Genomic DNA, 19,246 nt, shown 5'->3' with positions numbered 1-19,246 from the left:
AATCCGTCTTTAATAAGATTCACTTGGACTCCAACCTTTAAGTTTGTGCAAGACCTCAGCCAGACTGAGAATATGCACCACGGAACTGTTGCAGATTAAGGGTACGAATTCGGTTCCGGTCTCCTATGAGAAGCAGTTGATGCAGTTATCATTGACGATAGTAAAAAGGGTGGGCCCAAGCCTATTGGGGCGGTATTGGTTGAGAAAGATTCAACGAGATTGATTCAACATTTTTCAATTGGAAACATGCTGCCTCAGTGAAGTCTTAGTGAAATACCCAGCAGTCTTTCAAGAAGGGTTTGACACTATCAAAGGAACCAAAGCCACTTTACATGTTGAGTAGGACGCAATTCTGAGATTTTGAAAGGTTCACCCAGTGCCACTTGCCTTGTGGGCAAAAATGGAGGCGGAAATCAGGAAGCTGGAGAGCAAAAGAATCATCAAACCAGTGCAGTTTGCAGAATGGGCATCACAGGTTTTACTGTGCACTAGTAAATAAAGGGTGACTTGGTGATACAAACTGATAAACACTGGTAAAAACTAGGAAAACACAGGTAAACATGTACACTAAGATGCTTAGGGCAATAAAAGAGCAATCAACTCCCATTACTGACTAGGAACACAGAGGACTTGGGCTCCACCATGGCACAGAACACAGCACAGGGGTGACCTTATAGAGGATTATAAAATCATGAGGGATTTGGTTATGATGTCTTATCCCTAGAGTGGGGATTTCAGGGCAGGGGCATATTTTAACGTGAGAAGAGAAAGAATTAAAAAAGACATGAGGGGCAACTCTGTTACACAGAATGGTTCATGCGGCCAAAGGAAGTGGTGGGATGCGAATACAGTTACAACATTTATAAGACATTTTGTGCAGGTGCAGGTGTTGGACTGGAATGGACAAAGTCAGAACACACAACACCAGGTTATACTCCAACAGCTTTAGTTGAAATCACAAGCTTTCAAGAGAGCTGCTCTTTCCTGAAGTGCAGGGAAGTGCACAAGCACAGAATTTATGGGCAGAGAGACAATGGCAAGATAATTCCAGGTAGAGTGTCAACGGATAAGTACAAATAGTAAGAGTGGAGTGTCGATAGCTGAATAGCACGTCATAGAGTCATAGAGATGTAGAGGACGGAAATAGACCCTTCGGTCCAACCCGTCCATGCCGACCAGATATCCCAACCCAATCTAGTCCCATCTGCCACCACCTGGCCCATATCCCTCCAAACCCTTCCTATTCATATACCCATCCAAATGCCTCTTAAATGTTGCAATTGTACCAGCCTCCACCCCAGGGAAGAGACTTTGTCTATTTATCCTATCCATGCTCCTCATAATTTTGTAAACCTCTATAAGGTCACCCCTCAGCTTCCGATGCTCCAGGGAAAACAGCCCCAGCCTGTTCAGCCTCTCCCTGTAGTTCAGATCCTCCAACCCTGGCAACATCCTTGTAAATCTTTTACGAACCCTTTCAAATTTCACAACATCTTTCCGATAGGAAGGAGACCAGAATTGCACGCAATATTCCAACAGTGGCCTAACCAAAGTCCTGTCCAGCCGCAACATGACCTCCCAATTCCTGTATTCAATACTCTGACCAATAAGGGAAAGCAAACCAAATGTCAAGACATTCTGGATTTCAGCAGATATATATGGGGTACTGTAATCAAAGTGCTCAACTATAACACAAATCACAGGAAGCCAGAGTTTGGTTAGGTCAGTATCACCCATACTGGGAGCTTGGCTTGACTTGACATAGAAGCACAAAGTGATATTGAAATTGCTAACAGAAGGTCCATAAGCATAAGGAGTATGAGAATGACAAGAGAGGAAAGTGCTTCAAAGGAACTGACTAAGAATGAACCCAAGAGGGGCCTATCGTGAAGGGATGACCTATATTTCAATTAATTAAGGCAGAGAGATAATTTTTAAAAATCAAAAAGAAGATGGTGGCCATCTCTCTGCCTTAATTAATCGTATCTTAGGTGATCCCTTCACTTGCTGTTGAGCTGTTGACACTTTATTCACTGTTTTGACACTTTTATCAACTGAAAAGACTTGTTATTCAGCCTGTCAACACTCCAGTCACTCAATTTGTCTTTATCTTTTGATACTCTCAATTACCTGGAATTATGTTGCCATTATCTCTCTGCCTATATTTCTGTGCCTGTGTGCTTCCCTCCACTTCACCTGATAGAGGAGGAGCACTCCAAAAGCTTGTGATTTTAAATAAACCTGTTGGACTATAACCTAATGTTGTGTGACATCTGACTTTAAAAGACATTTGGATAAGTACATAAGTTAAAAAATGTTTGGAGGGATACAGGCCAAATGCAGGCACGTGGGTTTAGTTTATTTTAGGATTATGGTCATGACGGACAGTTGGACCGAACGGTCTGTTTCCATGATGTACAACACTATGACTCTATAAGTCAGTATCTGTGGAGAGAAAGCAGAGTCAACATTTCGGGTCCAGTGACCCTTCATCAGATATGAGTTTATTTATTCTGCTCACAATTAATATGCTAATATTTCCTCCTTTAGTACAAACCTTTATGCACTTGATTTCTTTTTTCTACTTCAAAATATTGGTACTCCCCTCTTTGCCAATACCACCTGCAAGGACATGCTCCCAGTTTGCTGAGGTACAATCAGTCCTTTTCAGTAGGTGCTTCCTGCCCTTGAACTGGTCTTAATTCTCAACAATCTGTAGCCCTGCCTTTTGTACCATGCTTCAAGTAACACATTGATCCTCCCCATCTTCCTATTTCTACTTATGCTAGTGCATGGCACTAGGAGTAATCCAGAGATTGCTACCTTTTGTGACTCTGCTTTTATGCTGATGTCCTAGTTCTGAAAATCTGGCTGCAGGATCTCAATATTTGTTCTGTTTATGTCATTGGTGCCAATATATACCACAACTTCCTCTTCATTCCCTTCTTCCTGCAGGATATTCTGCGGACTCTGTTATCAGAGAGGTGACCATGGGGACTCAGGGTGACAATTACAGAAATGCCTCTTTAGCCCCACATGTAGAATCTCCCATAACACTGCAGTTCTCCTGTTGATACCTCCTGTGCAGTCCCTTGACCACTGGCACCATAGTTCTTCTGATGTCATCACTCCCACTAGTCTTCTATGACTTTTGCCCCATCCTGATGGTCACACAACTGTAATGTTGAGCTTGTACTATGGGTAGGGGTGGCCAACGAGAATGTCTGATCCAGGAATCTCTCATTTTTCCTGATTCTCTGCAGTGACTCCAGTTGCCCCTCAAGTTCAGAGTTTCTAAGCATTTGAGAGCACTTACTATATACATAGCCCCTGAAGATACCTGAAATGCTCTGAAGATCCACAAGCTGCAGGAATTGCAAGCAACAGGTTTCAACTGCTCATCCATGAAGTTTATTTCCTCTTTGAGAATCTAGTTAGTACCCTGATGAAACTATTGATTTTAATTAGTGTCTCCAGATATCAATAATCTTATTATTAATTCACTTACTTTTACACTAATTCTGATTGAAATGTTTAATTTCCAATCTCTTCCTTTCTTTTAATGTCACACTTTATTTTCTTTCCTTTTTTTACAGTGTGGATGAGAGTCAGGATTCTAGAAAGCTCTCAGCCCAAGTTGTGCCATCCCCAGTCAACAAGAAATTTGCCCTGCGTAGCCTCACGGGGAAGCAGCAGCAAGTTCCACCAACCACCCGCTGCAAAATGGATGGCAAGGTAAGACAGGGACGTTGCAAGTACATAGGCTCAAAGGTCAGCTTAAATCAAAAGAAGTCAGTTCCTTTTACTGTAAGTGCTGGAGAACTGGAAGGTGCGATTGTAAGGGATGTGCCAGGGAGGGGAGCAGCTGCAGTTCTGGCAAAGCATTCCATACCCTCATTACTCTCTGAGTAAAGAAACTACCTCTGACATCTGTCTTATATCTATCACTCCTCAATTTAAAGCTATGCCCCTTCGTGCTCGCCATCACCATTCTTGGAAAAAGGCTCTCCTTGTCCACCCTATCTAACCCTCTGATTATCTTTATGTCTCTATTAAGGATGTGATTACAGAGTACTTTGAAATGCATGGTAAAATAGGCTGAGTCAGCACAGTTTTTTCAAGTGGTGGACATGCCACAAATTTGTTAGAATTCTTTGAGGACTTCACAAGCAAGTTAGACAAAGGAGAGCCATTGGACATGATCTTTTTGGATTTCCAGAAGGCCTTAGACAAGGTGCTGTCCTGGAGGCTGCTAAATAAAATAAGAGACTATGGTGTTGGGAGAAAGGCACTGGTGTGAATAGAGGATTGGCTGAATGACTAAAGGCAGAGAGTGGGGATGAAGGGATCTTTTTCAGGATGGCAGCAGGTGACTAGTAGAATTTTGCAGAAGTCTTTTTCGGGATCACAATAATTCATATTATAAACATGAAGGAACTGAGGCCACTGTTGCAAGTTTGCAGATGATATAAAGGTAAAAGGAGGGACAGGTAGTGTTGAGGAAGTACAGAGGCTGCAGAAGGACTTAGACAGGCTAGAAGAGTGGGCAAAGAAGTGGCAGGTGGAATACAATGGGGGAAGTGTGAGGTTAAGCACTTTGGTAAGAATAGAGGTGTATACTATTTTCTAAATGGGGAAAGGCTTTGAAAATCAAAAGGCAAAGGAACTTGGGAGTCCTAGTTCAGGACTCTTAAGGATAACATCAGGTTCAGTTGGCAGTAAGGTAAATGCACTGTTAGCATTCATTTCAAGCGGGCCAGAATACAGGAGCAGAATTGTACTGCTGAGGCAGTATAAGGCTCTGGTCAGACTACATCTGGAGCATTGTGATCAGTTTTGGGTGATGCGTCTAAGAAAGGATGTGCTGGTGTTGATGGAGTTCCAGAGGAAGTTTCTACCAAAAATGATCCAGGGGTTGTCATATGAAGAGTGGTTGAGGACTCTGGGTCTGTACTCTGGGTTTAGAAAGATGGTGAGAGAATCTGATTGATACTTACATAACACTGATGCCTAGATAGACCAGTTGTGGAGAAGATGTTTCCACTAATTGGAGAGACTAGGACCTGAGGGCACATCCTCATATATAAGCTGCAGAGCTGGGCTGAGAGGTGGCAAATGGACAAGTGTGAGGTGATTCACTTTGGTCGGAGTAACCGGAATGCAAAGTACTGGGCTAATGATAAGATTCTTGGTAGTGTAGATGAGCAGAGAGATCTCGGTGTCCAGGTACACAGATCCTTGAAAGTTGCCACCCAGATTGACAGGGTTGTTAAGAAGGCAATACAGTGTTTTAGCTTTTATAAATAGAGTGATCGAGTTCCGGAACCGTGAGGTTATGCTACAGCTGTACAAAACTCTGTTGCGGCTGCACTTGGAGTATTGTGTACAGTTCTGGTCACCGCATTATAAGAAGGATGTGGAAGCTTTGGAAAGGGTGCAGAGGAGATTTACTAGGATGTTGCCTGGTATGGAGGGAAGGTCTAATAAGGAAAGGCTGAGGGACTTGAGGCTGTTTTTGTTAGAGAGAAGAAGGTTGAGAGGTGACTTCCACCAAGAAAACTGATGAAAAATACCTATTCAGTTCCTCTGTCAGTTCTTTGTTCCCATTATTACTTCTCCAACCTCATTTTCCAGAGATCCAATATCCACTCTTATTTTATACATTAAAAAAAATCCTCCAATTGTCTTTTATGTTGCTAGCTAGCGTACTCTCATATTTTAGTTGTCTTTTGCTAGTTTGTAAAGACTTCCTAATCCTCTGGCTTCCCACTAATCTTCACCACATTGTATGCTTTTTAAAAAATATTCCATTCCCTTTGAAATAAAACTAATATGTGCCTTCCCTATTACCTGCTGAACTTTGATATAAGTTCTCTGTTTATCTGTGACAGAAATACCATGCTTGTTGCATTAGTTAAGTGCATTGAATCTAAATTTAGATAAAGCTTCAGGCCAGGGCGGGGCTAGATAAGGTGGGAAAGATCACCCACCATGGAAGGACTATACTTGCTATACTGTAATAGTAACATAGTATTATATTAGTGTGAACAAATCATGCTGGAAGTAATGACATATGAATTCAGATGGTTAGTTGTCTTTTTACTCTCACCCTCACATTAAATGAACTGTTGACAAGTGACGGGGGAGATAGCCAAGTCAGCACCATGAGAGCAGGAGTGAAAAACCATGAATAAAAACAGAAAACACTGGAAAGTTTCAGCAAGTCTGGCATCATCTTTGGAGATAAGCAAAGTTAACATTTTGAATCTGATATGATTGGCACATACTGCATGTTTCCAGCACTTTCTATCTTTATTGCAAGTCTCTAGCATTTGCAGTATTTTGCTTCTAGTTTAGAGTAAAATGAGAGGGAGTTTGGTTTTAAAAATTGAGGTGACAGGAGAAACTGAACGTCTGGTGGTCAGTTCACTATCTTAGCCTAGTCACACCAGGTCTTATTATGGCACGGTGCCTCAGTGGTTAGCACCGCTGTCTCACAGTGCTAAGGACCCAAGTTCAATTCCACCCTTAGGCAACTGTCTGTGTAGAGTTTGCACATTCTCCCCGTGTCTGTGTGGGTTTCCTCCATCTGCTCTGGTTTCCCCCCACAGTCCAAAGATGCACAGGTTAGGTGGATTGGCCTCACTAAATTGCGCATAGCCTCCAGAGAGGTGCAGGCTAGGTGGGTTAGCCATGGGAAATGCAGGATTACAGTCATAGTACGGGTCTGGGTGGGATGTTCTTTCGACAATCAGTGTGGACTCAATGGGCTGAATAGCCTGATTCCAGACTGTAGGGATTCTATCATTATTACAATGCCTCATATCTCCATGTTTTCTTTCAGTTTTTGATTGGCAAGAGGATGAACATCGTTCAGATGGAGATTTTGAAGCATCACAAGTACTTGGATAAGAATCTTTTTACTTCCCACAAGGCAGTCACAGGTATAACTTTGTTAGAACATAGAAAAGTACAGCACAGAAAAGACCCTTTGGCTCACGATGTTGTGCCGAGGTTTAATCTTAATGTAAAATATAATAACTTAAGCTATGCACCCAACTCACTGCTATCCATGTGCATGTCCAGCAGTCACTTAAATGTCCCTAATGTCTCTGCTTCCACCACCACCGCTGGCAACGCATTTCATGCATTCACAACTCTCTGTGTAAAGAACCGACCTCTGATGTCTCCTCTAAACCTTTCTCCTAATATCTTAAAACTATGACCCCCTTGTACCAGTCAATCCTACCCTGCATTTATTTGGCATTTCCTGATGAAAGTTTGGAAGAAACTTTGAAGGCAAGTGGTAGGATGAAAGATAGAGAAGAAAAGTGAATGCCTCCAAATTCCTACAAAATATTTCCCACATTGATTTATTTCATGAGGTGTAGTGATTGTCAAACTTTCAAAAATCAATGGGAAAGCCTCAGCTGAGAATGGTGTTTGGTTTTAGGCAATATACTTTGACAAAAAAACATCAAAGAGAACTTTACAAGAATGGTACCAAGTCTGAGAGGATGCAGTTATATGGAGACAATTCTGAAGTTGGGACTGTTTTTAAGAGCAGGAAGAAAATGTAATAGAGGCACTCAAAACAAAGAAAATTTTGAGAAGATGAAAAGAAATTGTTTGCACCAGTAAGTGGGCTGTAACCAGAAGAAAGAAACAAAGGAATTGGAAAAAGGACCACAGGGAAAATGAGGGTAATTACTTTTATGCAGTGATTTGTTAGGATTCAGAATCCAGTGCTTGAATGGCTGCAGATTAAACAGTCATTTCCGATTCAATATTTAATCTAAAATTCAGGAGCTTTGAGAAAACAGCAGGAGAGAGGAACTAATTGGTTGGATCTTTCCAAAAGCCCAGGTAGAACGGGATCAATAGCTTCCTCCTGTCTTCCATGATATTTTGGACTTTTATATATAATGTATAATTGTCCTTCCTTCTCATCATTGTTTACATATCTTTGAATGATATTGAGAGGAGTGAGGTTCCACAAGTCAAAGGCTAGGGAGCTTTACACACTGTATGGCTGGTTATGGTACTTAAGAGTCATAGCGATGTACAGCAGGGAAACTGACTTGGCTATCTCCCCAGTCGGTCCACCTCATCCCCTGCTGACCAGATATCCCGAAAAAATCTCTCCCCATTTGTCAGCACTTGGTGCATATCCATTTAAACCCCTCCTATTCATATACCCATCCAGATGTCTTTTAATATTGTAATTGTACCAACTTTCCTCTGGCAGCTCACACACGCACCACCCTTTGCGTGAAAATGTTGCCCCTTAGGTTCCTTTTACATTTTTTCACTCTCACCCTATGCCGTCTAGTTCTGGACTCACCCATCCAGGGAAAGGACCTTGCCTATTTACTCTATCTCTGCCCCACATGATTTTATAAACCTCTATAAAGGTCACCCTCAGCCACCAACACTTCAGGGAAAACATCCCCAGCATATTCAGCCTCTCCCTGTAGCTCAAACCCTCCAACCCTGGCAACATCCTTGTAAACCTTTTCTGAACCCTTTCAAGTTTCAGAACATCTTTCCTATAGGAGGGAGACCAGAATTGCACGCAATATTCCAAAAGTGGCCTAACCAATGTCCTGTACAGCCGCACATGACCTCCAACTCCTATACTCAATACACTAACCAATAAAGGCAAGCATATCAAACGCCTTCTTCTTCATCCTATCTACCTGCAACTCCACTTTCAAGAAACAATGAACCTGCACTCCAAGGTCCCTCTGTTCAGCAACACTCCTCAGGACCTTACCATTAAGTTATAAGTCCTGGCCTGATTTGCCTTTCCAAAATGCAGCACCTCACATTTATCTAATTTCAATTCCATCTGCCACTCCTCATCCCACCAGCCCATCTGATCAAGATCCCATTGTACTCTGAGATAACATTTTTCACTGTCCACTACACCACCAGTTTTGGTGTCATCTGCAAACTTAATAACCATACCTCCTATGTTCACATCCAAGCTTTGTTCCATAGACATGATTCCTGAAGCAGCCGGCTCCTCCTGGAAGGTTCTCATTGACACAAACATATCAGGAGAGGACGGCAGAGGGTAATGGTCATTAGCTCAGAATATTCTTTGGAAAGATGTGGACTTTCTGTGTCTTCACACCACTGGCCATGGTTTTGAATTGGACATTCAGCTCATCAGAAAATTCCCAGGTCCTGCCAACCCAGTTGTTTCCCTGATGATGCCAGCAGTGGCAGGACAGGAAATCATGGAGTCTGTACCTGTGATGTTAAAATAAACCACATGACACAAAGTTACAAATCACACAACGCCAGGTTATAGTCCAACAGGTTTATTTGGAAGCACTAGCTTTCGGAGTGCCTCTCCTTCATCAGGTGGTTGTGGAGGTTAAGATCATGCTCACAGAATTTATAGCCAAAGGAGTCCAGTGTCATGGAGATGTGATACAGTAAATAATCTGAGATTAAAACTTCCATCTTTTATAATGGGATATGCCGATTTCTGTTCTTTGGTATGTAAATCCCAGAACTTCTTTTAAATTACATTTTCAAGATAGCTCAGCTTTTTGAACAATAGGTGTGAAGTCTGTCTGTGTCCCAATGCTATGTCAGACTGACAAACCCTCTGTATAGTTTTACAAAGTTTTACATGGATTCATGCAGTTTTTGAGCAAAATAAAATGTAATTCTGCAAAAACAAATTCACCCAATAAGCTTATATGTGTGCACTTGGAGGAGCGACAGATTGAGTGTGAACATGAGTGTGTGCGTGTGGGTGTGATTGCACATGATATAGTGTGTGTCTAAGCTTGGCTAAGTGTGTGTGTGTGCACACGTGCACGATGGGATATGTGTGAGAGGGTGTGTGTGTTGGTGAGTGTGGGGGGTGTATGTGTGTGCATATGAGACAGGGCTTGTATATGAGGGAGGGTTTGCATGGGTGTGTGAATATGTAGGAGAGTGTGTGTGTGAGAAAGAGTGAATGTATCATGCATGGGGTAACCTGTAGTGTCACATGAAGCCAAGGGCCTGTTTAAGGCCATCCCATGGGTACCAAACTTTGCTATCAGCTTCTGCTCAGCCACTCTGTGTTGCTGCTTGTCACAAAGTCCACCTTGGAGGGTGGTCACCCAAAGGTCTGAGACTGAACGTATCTGATCACTGAAGTGTTCCCCGACTAAGAGGGCACATCCCTGTCTGGTGATCACTGCACAGTGTCCATTCATCCATTGTCGTAGCGTCTGCTCGGTCTTGCCAATGTACCATGCCTAATATCAGGGCAATTGACATCTCCCCTAAACCTTCCTCCAATCATCTTAAAATTATGCTCCTTCATAATAGACATTTCTGTCCTTGGAACAAGTGACTGGCTATCCACTCTATGTCTCTCATCATTTTGTGCACCTCTATCAAGTCATCTCTCATTCTTCTTCACTCTAATGAGAAAAGCCCAGCTCCCTCAACTTTTTTTCATAAGTTAGCCATGCCCTCCAGTCCAAGCAGCATCCTGGTAAATCTCCTCTACACCCTCTCTAAACCTTTCACATCTTTCCTATAATGAGGTGACCAGAACTGAACATAATATTCCAAGTGTGGACTAAACAGGGCTTTATTAAGCTGCAGCATAACTTTGTGGCTCTTAAATTCAATTCCCCTGCTAATGAAATCCAACACATCATACACCTTCTTAACAACTCTATCAAATTCGGTGGAAATCTTGACAGATCTACACGTGTGGATCCCAAGATCCCTCTGTTCCTCCACACTGCCAAGAATCCTTCCATTTACCCTGTAATTCAAATTTGACCTTCCAAAATGAATCACTTTACACTTTTCCAGGTTGAAGTCCATCTGCCACTTCTCAGCCCAGCTCTGCATCCTGTCAATATCCCGTTGCAATCTACAACAGCCCTCCACACTATCCACAACTCCACCAACCTTTGTGTCATCGGCAAACCTACTAACTCACCCTTCTACTTACTCATCCAAGTCATTTATAAAAATCACAAAGAGCAGAGATCCCAGAACAGATCCCTGCGAAATACCACTAGTCACCGAGCTCCAGACTGAATACTTCCCATCTACTACCGGCACAGTGGCTCAGTGATTAGCATTCCTGCCTCACAGTGCCAGGGACCTGGATTCAATTCCAGCCTCAGACGACTGTCTGTGTGGAGTTTGCACATTCTCCACATGTCTACGTGGGTTTACTCTGGCTGCTCCGGTTTCCTCCCAAAGGTGTGTTTAGGTGAATTGTCCATGCTAATTTGCCCATAGTGTTCAGGGATGCATAGGTTAGGTGCATTAGTCAAGGGTAAATATTGGATATTAGGGGAAGGGAATGGGTCTGGGTTATTCTTCAGAGAGTTGGTGTAGACTTGTTGGGCCAAAGGGCCTGTTTCCACACTACAGGGATTCTGTGATTCTCTGTTTTCTATGGGCCAGCAAATTCTGGATCCAAATAGCCAACTTTCCCTGCTTCCTATGCCTCCTTACATTCTGAATGAGCCTACCATGGGGAACCTTATCAAATGACTTGATAAAATCAATGTATACCACATCCACTGCTCTACCTTCACTAATGTGTTTTTTCGCATCATTAAAGAGTTCAATAAGGCTTATGAAGCATGACCTGCCCCTCACAAAGCCTGCTGACTATCTCTAAGCAAACTCTGATTTTCCAAATAATCATGAACCCTTTTTCTCAGGATCCTCTCTAATAATTTGCCCACCATTGATGTAAGACTAACTAGTCAGTAATTCCAAGGGTTAACCCTTTCTTGAACAAGGGAAAAGCATTTCTGACCTACTAATCATCTGGTACTACTGCAGCGAACATTGAAGATGCAAAGATTATCATTAAGGCACAGCAATCTCCTCTGTTGCTTCCTGTACTAACCTTGGGTACATTCCATCTGGCCCTGGGGACTTATCTATCCTCGTTTTTCAACATTATCAGCACATCCTGCTTCTTCACATCAACCTGTTCAAGCATATCAGCCTGTTTCATGCTGTCCTCACAAACAACAAGGTCCCTCTCAATAGTGAATACTGAAGCAAAGTATTCATTAAGGATCTTCCCTACCTCCTCTGACTCCAGGCACAAGTTCCCTCCACTATCCCTGATGTGCCCTACCCTCACTCTGGCTATTCTCTTGTTCCTCACGTAAGTGCAGAACACCTTGGGGTTTTCCTTAATCCTACTTGCCAAGGCTTTTTCATGCACCCTTCCAGCTCTCCGAAGTCCCTTATTCAGTTCCTTCCTGGCTGCCTTGTAACCCTCTAGACCTTTGTCTGAGCCTTGCTTCCTCAACCTCAAGTAAGCTTCCTTCTTCTTCCTCTTGACGAGACAACATTTGTGGAGACAGAATCAGCATGAATATACTCTATTCTAAATGTCTCTCAGAGCAAAGAATATGCAGTGTCTCACATGCAGTTTTAAAAAAAAATATTTAAAAGCTTTCCATTATGTGTGTGTGCAGGATCTGAGTGCCGGCCTACTCCGATCTCCTCCATGGAAGGTGAATGGATGGAGCAATACCCTGAATTATTTCAAAGAGATTTGAGGAATATTTCAACTTACTATTCAAACCTAGATGACAACAGACAGTGCACTGACGTTATACCGGTGAGTTCTTCATTCCCTTGTCACTCAAAACTCAGGTCCAGATCAATCATGGCATTCCCTCATAATCAAATAGTTACAAAGGAGATATACACATGATATACATTTACCTGCATTATGCATAAAGGGTGTTTTACTTAAGGTAGTGTGTGGCTAAGCAATGTTGCCACAGCCATCATGACAAGTCTCCTGGAACTGATGGCCAGCATTTTAGGGTTTTAAAAGCAGTGGCTACAGAGGAGTGAATGCATTGGTTGCAATCTTCCATGATTATACAGATTCTGGAAAGGTGCCAGTGGATTGGAAACCACAAACGTAATACCTCTGTTCAAGAAAGGAAGAGGACAGAAAGCAGGGTACTACAGGCCAGTCAGTCTAACAGTGGTTATCAGGAAAATGTTAGCATCCTTTATTAATGATGAGGTAGAAGCAGACATTTAGAAAATCATGATACAATCACATGCATAGCCAACATGATTTTGTGAAAGAGAAATCATGTTTACAAATGTATTCCAGTCTTTGAGGATGTAATAAGCAGGGTGACTGGATGGAACCAGCAGACATGATGCATTAGATTTCCAAAATGTATTCCATAAGGTTCCATGTAAGGTATCACTGCAATCTTATTGCCTCAGGGTTGATATACTAGCATAGTTGAAGCACTGGCTAAATAAAAGAAAACGGAGTGCTAGGATAAAAAGGCTATTTTCAGGATGGCAAACATTACTTAATGGAGTTCCATAGACTTCATTTTGAGAACTCCACATTAATGCCTTGGATGAACGGACCCAACTGCTTTTATCGGTTAATGCTCCGAATGTAGGAATGAAAAGTCATGTTGCAGATATACAGGACATTGGTTAGGTCATTTTTGGAATACTGTGTTCAATTCTCATCTCCTTGCTATAGGAAAGATGTTGTGAAACTTGAAAGGATACAAAAAGGATTTACAAGGATGTTGCCTGGGTTGGAGGGTTTCAGCTATAGGGAGAGGCTGAATAGGCTGGGACAATTTCCCCTGGAGCTTCAGATGTCGAGTGGTGACCATATAGAGGTTTATAAAATCCTGAGGGGCATGGATAGGGTGAATAGCCAAGGTCTTCCTTCCGAGGGTAGGGGAATCCAAAACTAGAGGGCATAGCTTTAAGGTGAGAGGGAAAAGATTTATAAGGGACCTAACAGGCAACTTTTTCCACACAGAGGATGGTGTGTGTGTAATGAATTGCCAGAGCAACTGGTGGAGGCTAACATAATTACAACATTTAAAAGGCATCTGGACGGGTATATGAATAGGAAGGGTTTAGAGGGATTTGGGCCAAATTCTGGCAAATGGGACTAGATTAATTTAAGATATCTGGTTGGCATGGACAAGTTGGACAGGAGGGTCTGCTTCTGTGATGTTCAAGACTATGACTCTATAACTGAATAGTAGCCAAAATTGCTTTATTACAAAAATGGGTAGAAAAGCAAGCTGTGAGGATTGTGGGATTGTGTTCAAATAACAACCGGAATTGCTGAGTGGTGAAAATAGTCTCTTGTATTCAGTAGCTCAGCACAAGTTCAAGGTGGCAATAGAATCCCAAAATACAGTTCTTACAAAACCTCCTTTATACATAGTTCTTACATATATTAAATTCCATTGCTATGGTGTTACATCATTTTATCTATAGTACATAAAGGTTTGAAGGGCTTCTGTCCTGGGAGACAGGAGATGGGTTAACACGTGCTAAATACTGGATGCTACTTCTGATGGGATTAAGGGTGTCTGTCCAGTCTGTTTGCATAATTAGGAGGTATTAGTCCTTTTGTCTTTTAAATTAGTAAATGTTAGCAAAATGCTAGGTCTATATATGCTCTAAATAAGTTAGAAATTGTACCTATACTTAATAAAAGAATAAAGGATATTAAACTGATTACTGCAGCTGGTTTTACTATTGTTTACTATTTGCCGGTGTGAGTTTCATTCATTCATACAATTTGATGGAAGTGCTGTTTTGTCAGTTAGTTTCTTAAAGGATTTATGGCCCAGTTAAAAGGTATTTAACAGACACTTAGTAATTGGGGAATTTTTTCAGGTCCTGGATATGGTTAGTAAGGGTTGATTAATATTATAATGTTCCGTGAAGACTTAATGGAGATCAGAGAATCCCTACAGTGTGGAAACAGGCCAACAAGTCAACACCAACCCTCTGAGAGTAACCCACCCAGACCCCATCCCCAACCCTATTATTCTACATTTACTCCTAACTAATGCACCTAACCTACACACCCTTGAACATTATGGGCAATTTAGCATTGCCATTTCACCCAACCAGCACATTTTTGGATCATGGGAGGAAACCGGAGTACGCAGAGGAAACCCATGCAGACACAGGGAAAACGTGCAAACTCCACACAGACAGTCACCCAAGGCTGGAATCGAACTCAGGTCCCTGGCACTGTGAGGCAGCAGTGCTAACCACTGAGCCACTGTGCCATCCAGAGAGAGCATAGAGATATACAGCACAGAAACAGACCCTTCGGTCCATGCCGACCAGATATCACAACCCAATCTAGTCCTAACTGCCAGCACCATATTCCTCCAAACCCTTCCTTTTCATATACCTATCCAGATGCTTTTTAAATGTTGCAATTATACTAGCCTCCACCACTTCCTCACATTCCACACACGCACCACCCACTGTGTGAAAAAGTTGCCCCCTCACCCTAAACTTATGTCCTCTAGTTCTGGACTATCCACCCCAGGGAAAAGACTTTGTCTATTTACCCTATCCATGCCACTCATGATTTTATAAACCTCTATAAGTTCACCCCTCAGCCTCCTACGCTCCAGGAAAAACAGCCCCAGCCTATTCAACCTCTCCCTATAGCACAAGTCCTCCAACCTGGCAACATCCTTGTAAATCTTTTCTGAACCCTTTCAAGTTTCACAACATCCTTCCGATAGGGAGGAGACCAGAAATGCCCGCAATATTCTAAACTGGCCTAACCAATGTCCTGTTTAGCCTCAAAATGACCTTCCAACTCCTGTACTTGATACTCTGACTAATAAAGGAAAGCATACCAAACGCCTTCTTCACTATCATATCCACCTGCGACTCTACTTTCAAGGAACTATGAACCTGAACTCCAAGGTCTCTTTGTTCAGTAACACTCCCTAGGACCTTACCATTAAGTGTATAAGTCCTGCCCTGATTTGCCTTTCCAAAATGCAGCACCTCGCATTTATCTAAAGTAAACTCCATCTGCCACTCCTCATCCCATTGGCCCACCTGATCAAGCTCCCATTGCAATCTGAGGTAACCTTCTTCGCTGTCCACTACACCTTAAATTTTGGTGTCATCAGCAAAATACTAACTATACCTCTTGTGCTCACATCAAAGTCATCGAAAAGTAGTGGTCCCAGTAACGATCCTTGTGGCACTCCACTGGTTATAGGCCTGCAGTCTGAAAAACAAACATCCACCACTACCCTCTGTCTTCTACCTTTGAGCGAGTTCTCTATCCAAATGGCTAGTTCTCCCTGTATTGCATGACATCTACCTTGCTAAACAGTCTCCCATGGGGAATGGGGTCGAACGCCTTACTGAAGTCCAAATAGATCACATCTACCACTCTGCCCTCATCAATCCACTTTGTTACTTCTTCAAAAAACTCAATCAAGTTTGTGAGACATGATTTCTCAAACACAAAGCCCTGTTGACTATCTTTTAACAGTCCCCGCCTTTCCAAATACATGTACATCCTGTCCCTTAGGATTCCATCCAACAAGTTGCCGACCACCGACATCAGGGTCACCGGTTTATAGTTCCCTGGCTTGTCCTGATCACCTTTCTTGAATAGTGGCACCATGTTAGCCAACCTCCAGTCTTCCAGCACCTTATCTGTGACTATCGATGATACAAATATCTCAGCAAGAGGCCCATCAATCACTTCCCTTGCTTCCCACAGAGTTCTAAGGTACACCTGATCAGGTCTTGATGATTTATCCACTCTTATGTGTTTCAAGCCATCCAGCACTTCCTCCTCTGTAATATGGACATTTTTCAAGACGTCACCATCTATTTCCCTACATTCAATATCTTCCATGTCCTTTTCCGCAGTTAGCACTGATGCAAAATACTCGTTTAATATCTCCCCCATCTCCTGCAGCTTCACACAAAGGCTGCCTTGCAGATCTTTGAGGGGCCCCATTCTCTCCCTAGTTACCCTTTTGTCCTTATTGTATTTGTAAAAACCCTTTGGATTCTCCTTAACCCTATTTGCCAAAGCCATCTCATGCCCCCTTTTTGCCCTCCTGATTTCCCTCTTAAGTACACTCCTACTTCCTTTATACTCTTCTAAGGATTCACTCAATCCATCCTGTCTATACTTGACATATGCTTCTTCCTTTTTCTTAATCAAACCCTCAATTTCTCCAGTCATCCAGCATTTCCTACAACTACCAGCCTTTCCTTTCACTCTAACTGGAATATACTGTCTCTGAACTCTTGTAATATCATTTCTTAAGGCTTCCCATTTTCCAGCCGTCCCTTTACCTGCGAAAATCTGCCCCCAATCAGCTTTTGAAAGTTCTTGCCTGATACCGTCAAAATTAGCTTTCCTCCAATTTAGAACTTCAACTTTTAGATCTGGTCCATGGTGTTGTTCTGTATGTTACACTTATTCAGAGGTAAACACTGATTCTAACAAGAGCTGATAAGGTGTGAAAATGCAGTAATGAGGTTTGAAGGGGTTGTTTTAAATTTGGCTAGTAAAATATACTACAGAACAGCGGTTTTATGAATGAATGAATGAAACCACGTTATAGTAAATAATGGGTTAGTAAAGGGTTATGAATGAATGAACAGGAACCTGGTATTAATGGTTATAGCGAGCTTGTGAGTGAGTTAGTAAAGATAACCTAAAATACAATATCTCACAAAAGGATAAAATAATTTGCAAAGGGATATAAACTGGCTTAGTGTGTGGGCAAAAAAATGGACATTTGGAGGCATAAAGTAAGGACCACTTTGGCAGGAAGAGTAGAAAAATAGAATACTACTGAAATGGAAAGGTTGAAAAAACGCTGTGGTGCAGAGGACTTAGGTGTCCTTGTCCATGAATTATAAAATGTCAGCATGCAAGGTGTGGCAAGTAATTAGAAAGACAAGATGACTTTTTTAAACATTAATTCACTGAAAGTGATTGCCACTAGCTAGTTTTTTTTTATTACAAGGAAAATGGAGTATAATAGGAAGGTCTTGCTGTAACAATACAGGATATTTGACGAAGTTGCATCTGGAGCACTACATACAGGTTTAAATGAAGGATTGGAGATAATTCAGAGAAGGTTCAACTCACTGGTTCCTAATAAGTGGGCTTTGTCCTATGAGGAAAGGTTGAGCAGGTTCAGGCCTGAGTTTAGAACAATGAGAGGTGGTCTCATTGAAACATGAAAAATTTCTGAGGAAACATGACAGGGTAGATGTTGAAAGGATATTTCCTCTCATGGAGGAATCTCCATCCAGGGGCCACAGTTTCAAGACATGTGAATGGAGATGAAGAGGAATTTCTTCTCTCAAGGGTTGGTTAATGTTTGGAATTCTCTTCTCTATCGAACAATGGAGACTGGGCTACTAAATATATGCAGTCTGAGTTGTAAGGATTTCTGATTGACAAGAAAGTCAACGGTCATTGGGGTAAGTAGTAAAGTGGATTTGAAGCCACAAACAGATCAGCAATGATGCGTGGCAGAGCAAGCTCAATGGACAAATTCTGCACTTATTTCTTACAGTCTCTCTGAAAAAGTGACCCTCTGGGTTTATTTCCAGAACATTCTCCTGGTACATAATCCTTGAGAGAAAGTTGGGTGAGTGTGCAAAGCAATAGCAGATGCAGTAGAGCTTGCATAAGTGAGGTTACTCACTTTGGAAGCAAAAGCATGAAGGCAGATTGCTACCTAAATGGCTGTAAATTGGAAGAGGGGAGTGTGCAGCTGAACCTGGGTGTCCTTGTGCACCAGGCGCAGGGGTGAAGAAAGCAAATGGTATGTTGGCCTTCATTGTGAGAGATTTCGAATATAGGAGCAGAAATGTGTTGTTGTAGTTATACAGGGCCTTGGTGAGGCCACACCCAAAACAATGCGTGCAGTTTTTTCTCCTTTTCTAAGGAAGGATGCTCTTGAGGGAGTGCAGCAAAGATTTACCAGGCTGATTCTGGGAATGGTAGGACTGATGTACAAAGAGAGATTGACAAGGATACGATTGTTTTCGCTGGAGTTCAGATGACTGGGGAGTATCTCATAGAGACTTATAAAATTCTAACAGGACTAGACAAGGCAGCGAGGATGTTCCTGATGCCGGGTGTGTCCAGAACCAGTGGTCACATTCTGAGGATTTGGGCTTGATCTTTTGAGATGGAGATGATAAGACGTTTCTTCACCCAAAGAGTGTTGAGCCTATGGAATTTATTACCAAAGAAAGTAGTTGATGTCAAAATATTGAATTTATTCAAGAGGTAGCTAGATATAGCACTTGGGGTGAATGGGGTGAAAGGTTATGGGGAGAAAACGGGATTATGCTATTGAGTTGGACGATCGGACATGAATGGTGGAGCAGGCTCAAAGACCGAATGGCCTCCTCC

At 42.2% G+C, this 19,246-nt stretch overlaps 1 protein-coding gene across 2 annotated transcripts in view; it reads left to right on the top strand.

Annotated features, from left to right (window-relative positions):
* LOC140469661 (uncharacterized) overlaps positions 1–19,246 on the top strand; it is a 57,499-nt gene that overhangs the window by 34,070 nt on the left and 4,183 nt on the right. For both annotated transcript variants that reach the window (XM_072566381.1, XM_072566380.1), the window contains exons 8-10: positions 3,597–3,735; positions 6,845–6,944; positions 12,480–12,625. In XM_072566381.1, the coding sequence (XP_072422482.1) occupies positions 3,597–3,735; positions 6,845–6,944; positions 12,480–12,625 (385 nt within the window). The remainder of the gene's footprint in view (positions 1–3,596; positions 3,736–6,844; positions 6,945–12,479; positions 12,626–19,246) is intronic.

The sequence above is a fragment of the Chiloscyllium punctatum genome, chromosome 49, assembly GCF_047496795.1.
Source record: "Chiloscyllium punctatum isolate Juve2018m chromosome 49, sChiPun1.3, whole genome shotgun sequence".
Classification (NCBI taxonomy): Eukaryota; Metazoa; Chordata; class Chondrichthyes; order Orectolobiformes; family Hemiscylliidae; genus Chiloscyllium; species Chiloscyllium punctatum.
This window is presented reverse-complemented; position numbering and strand designations above follow the sequence as displayed.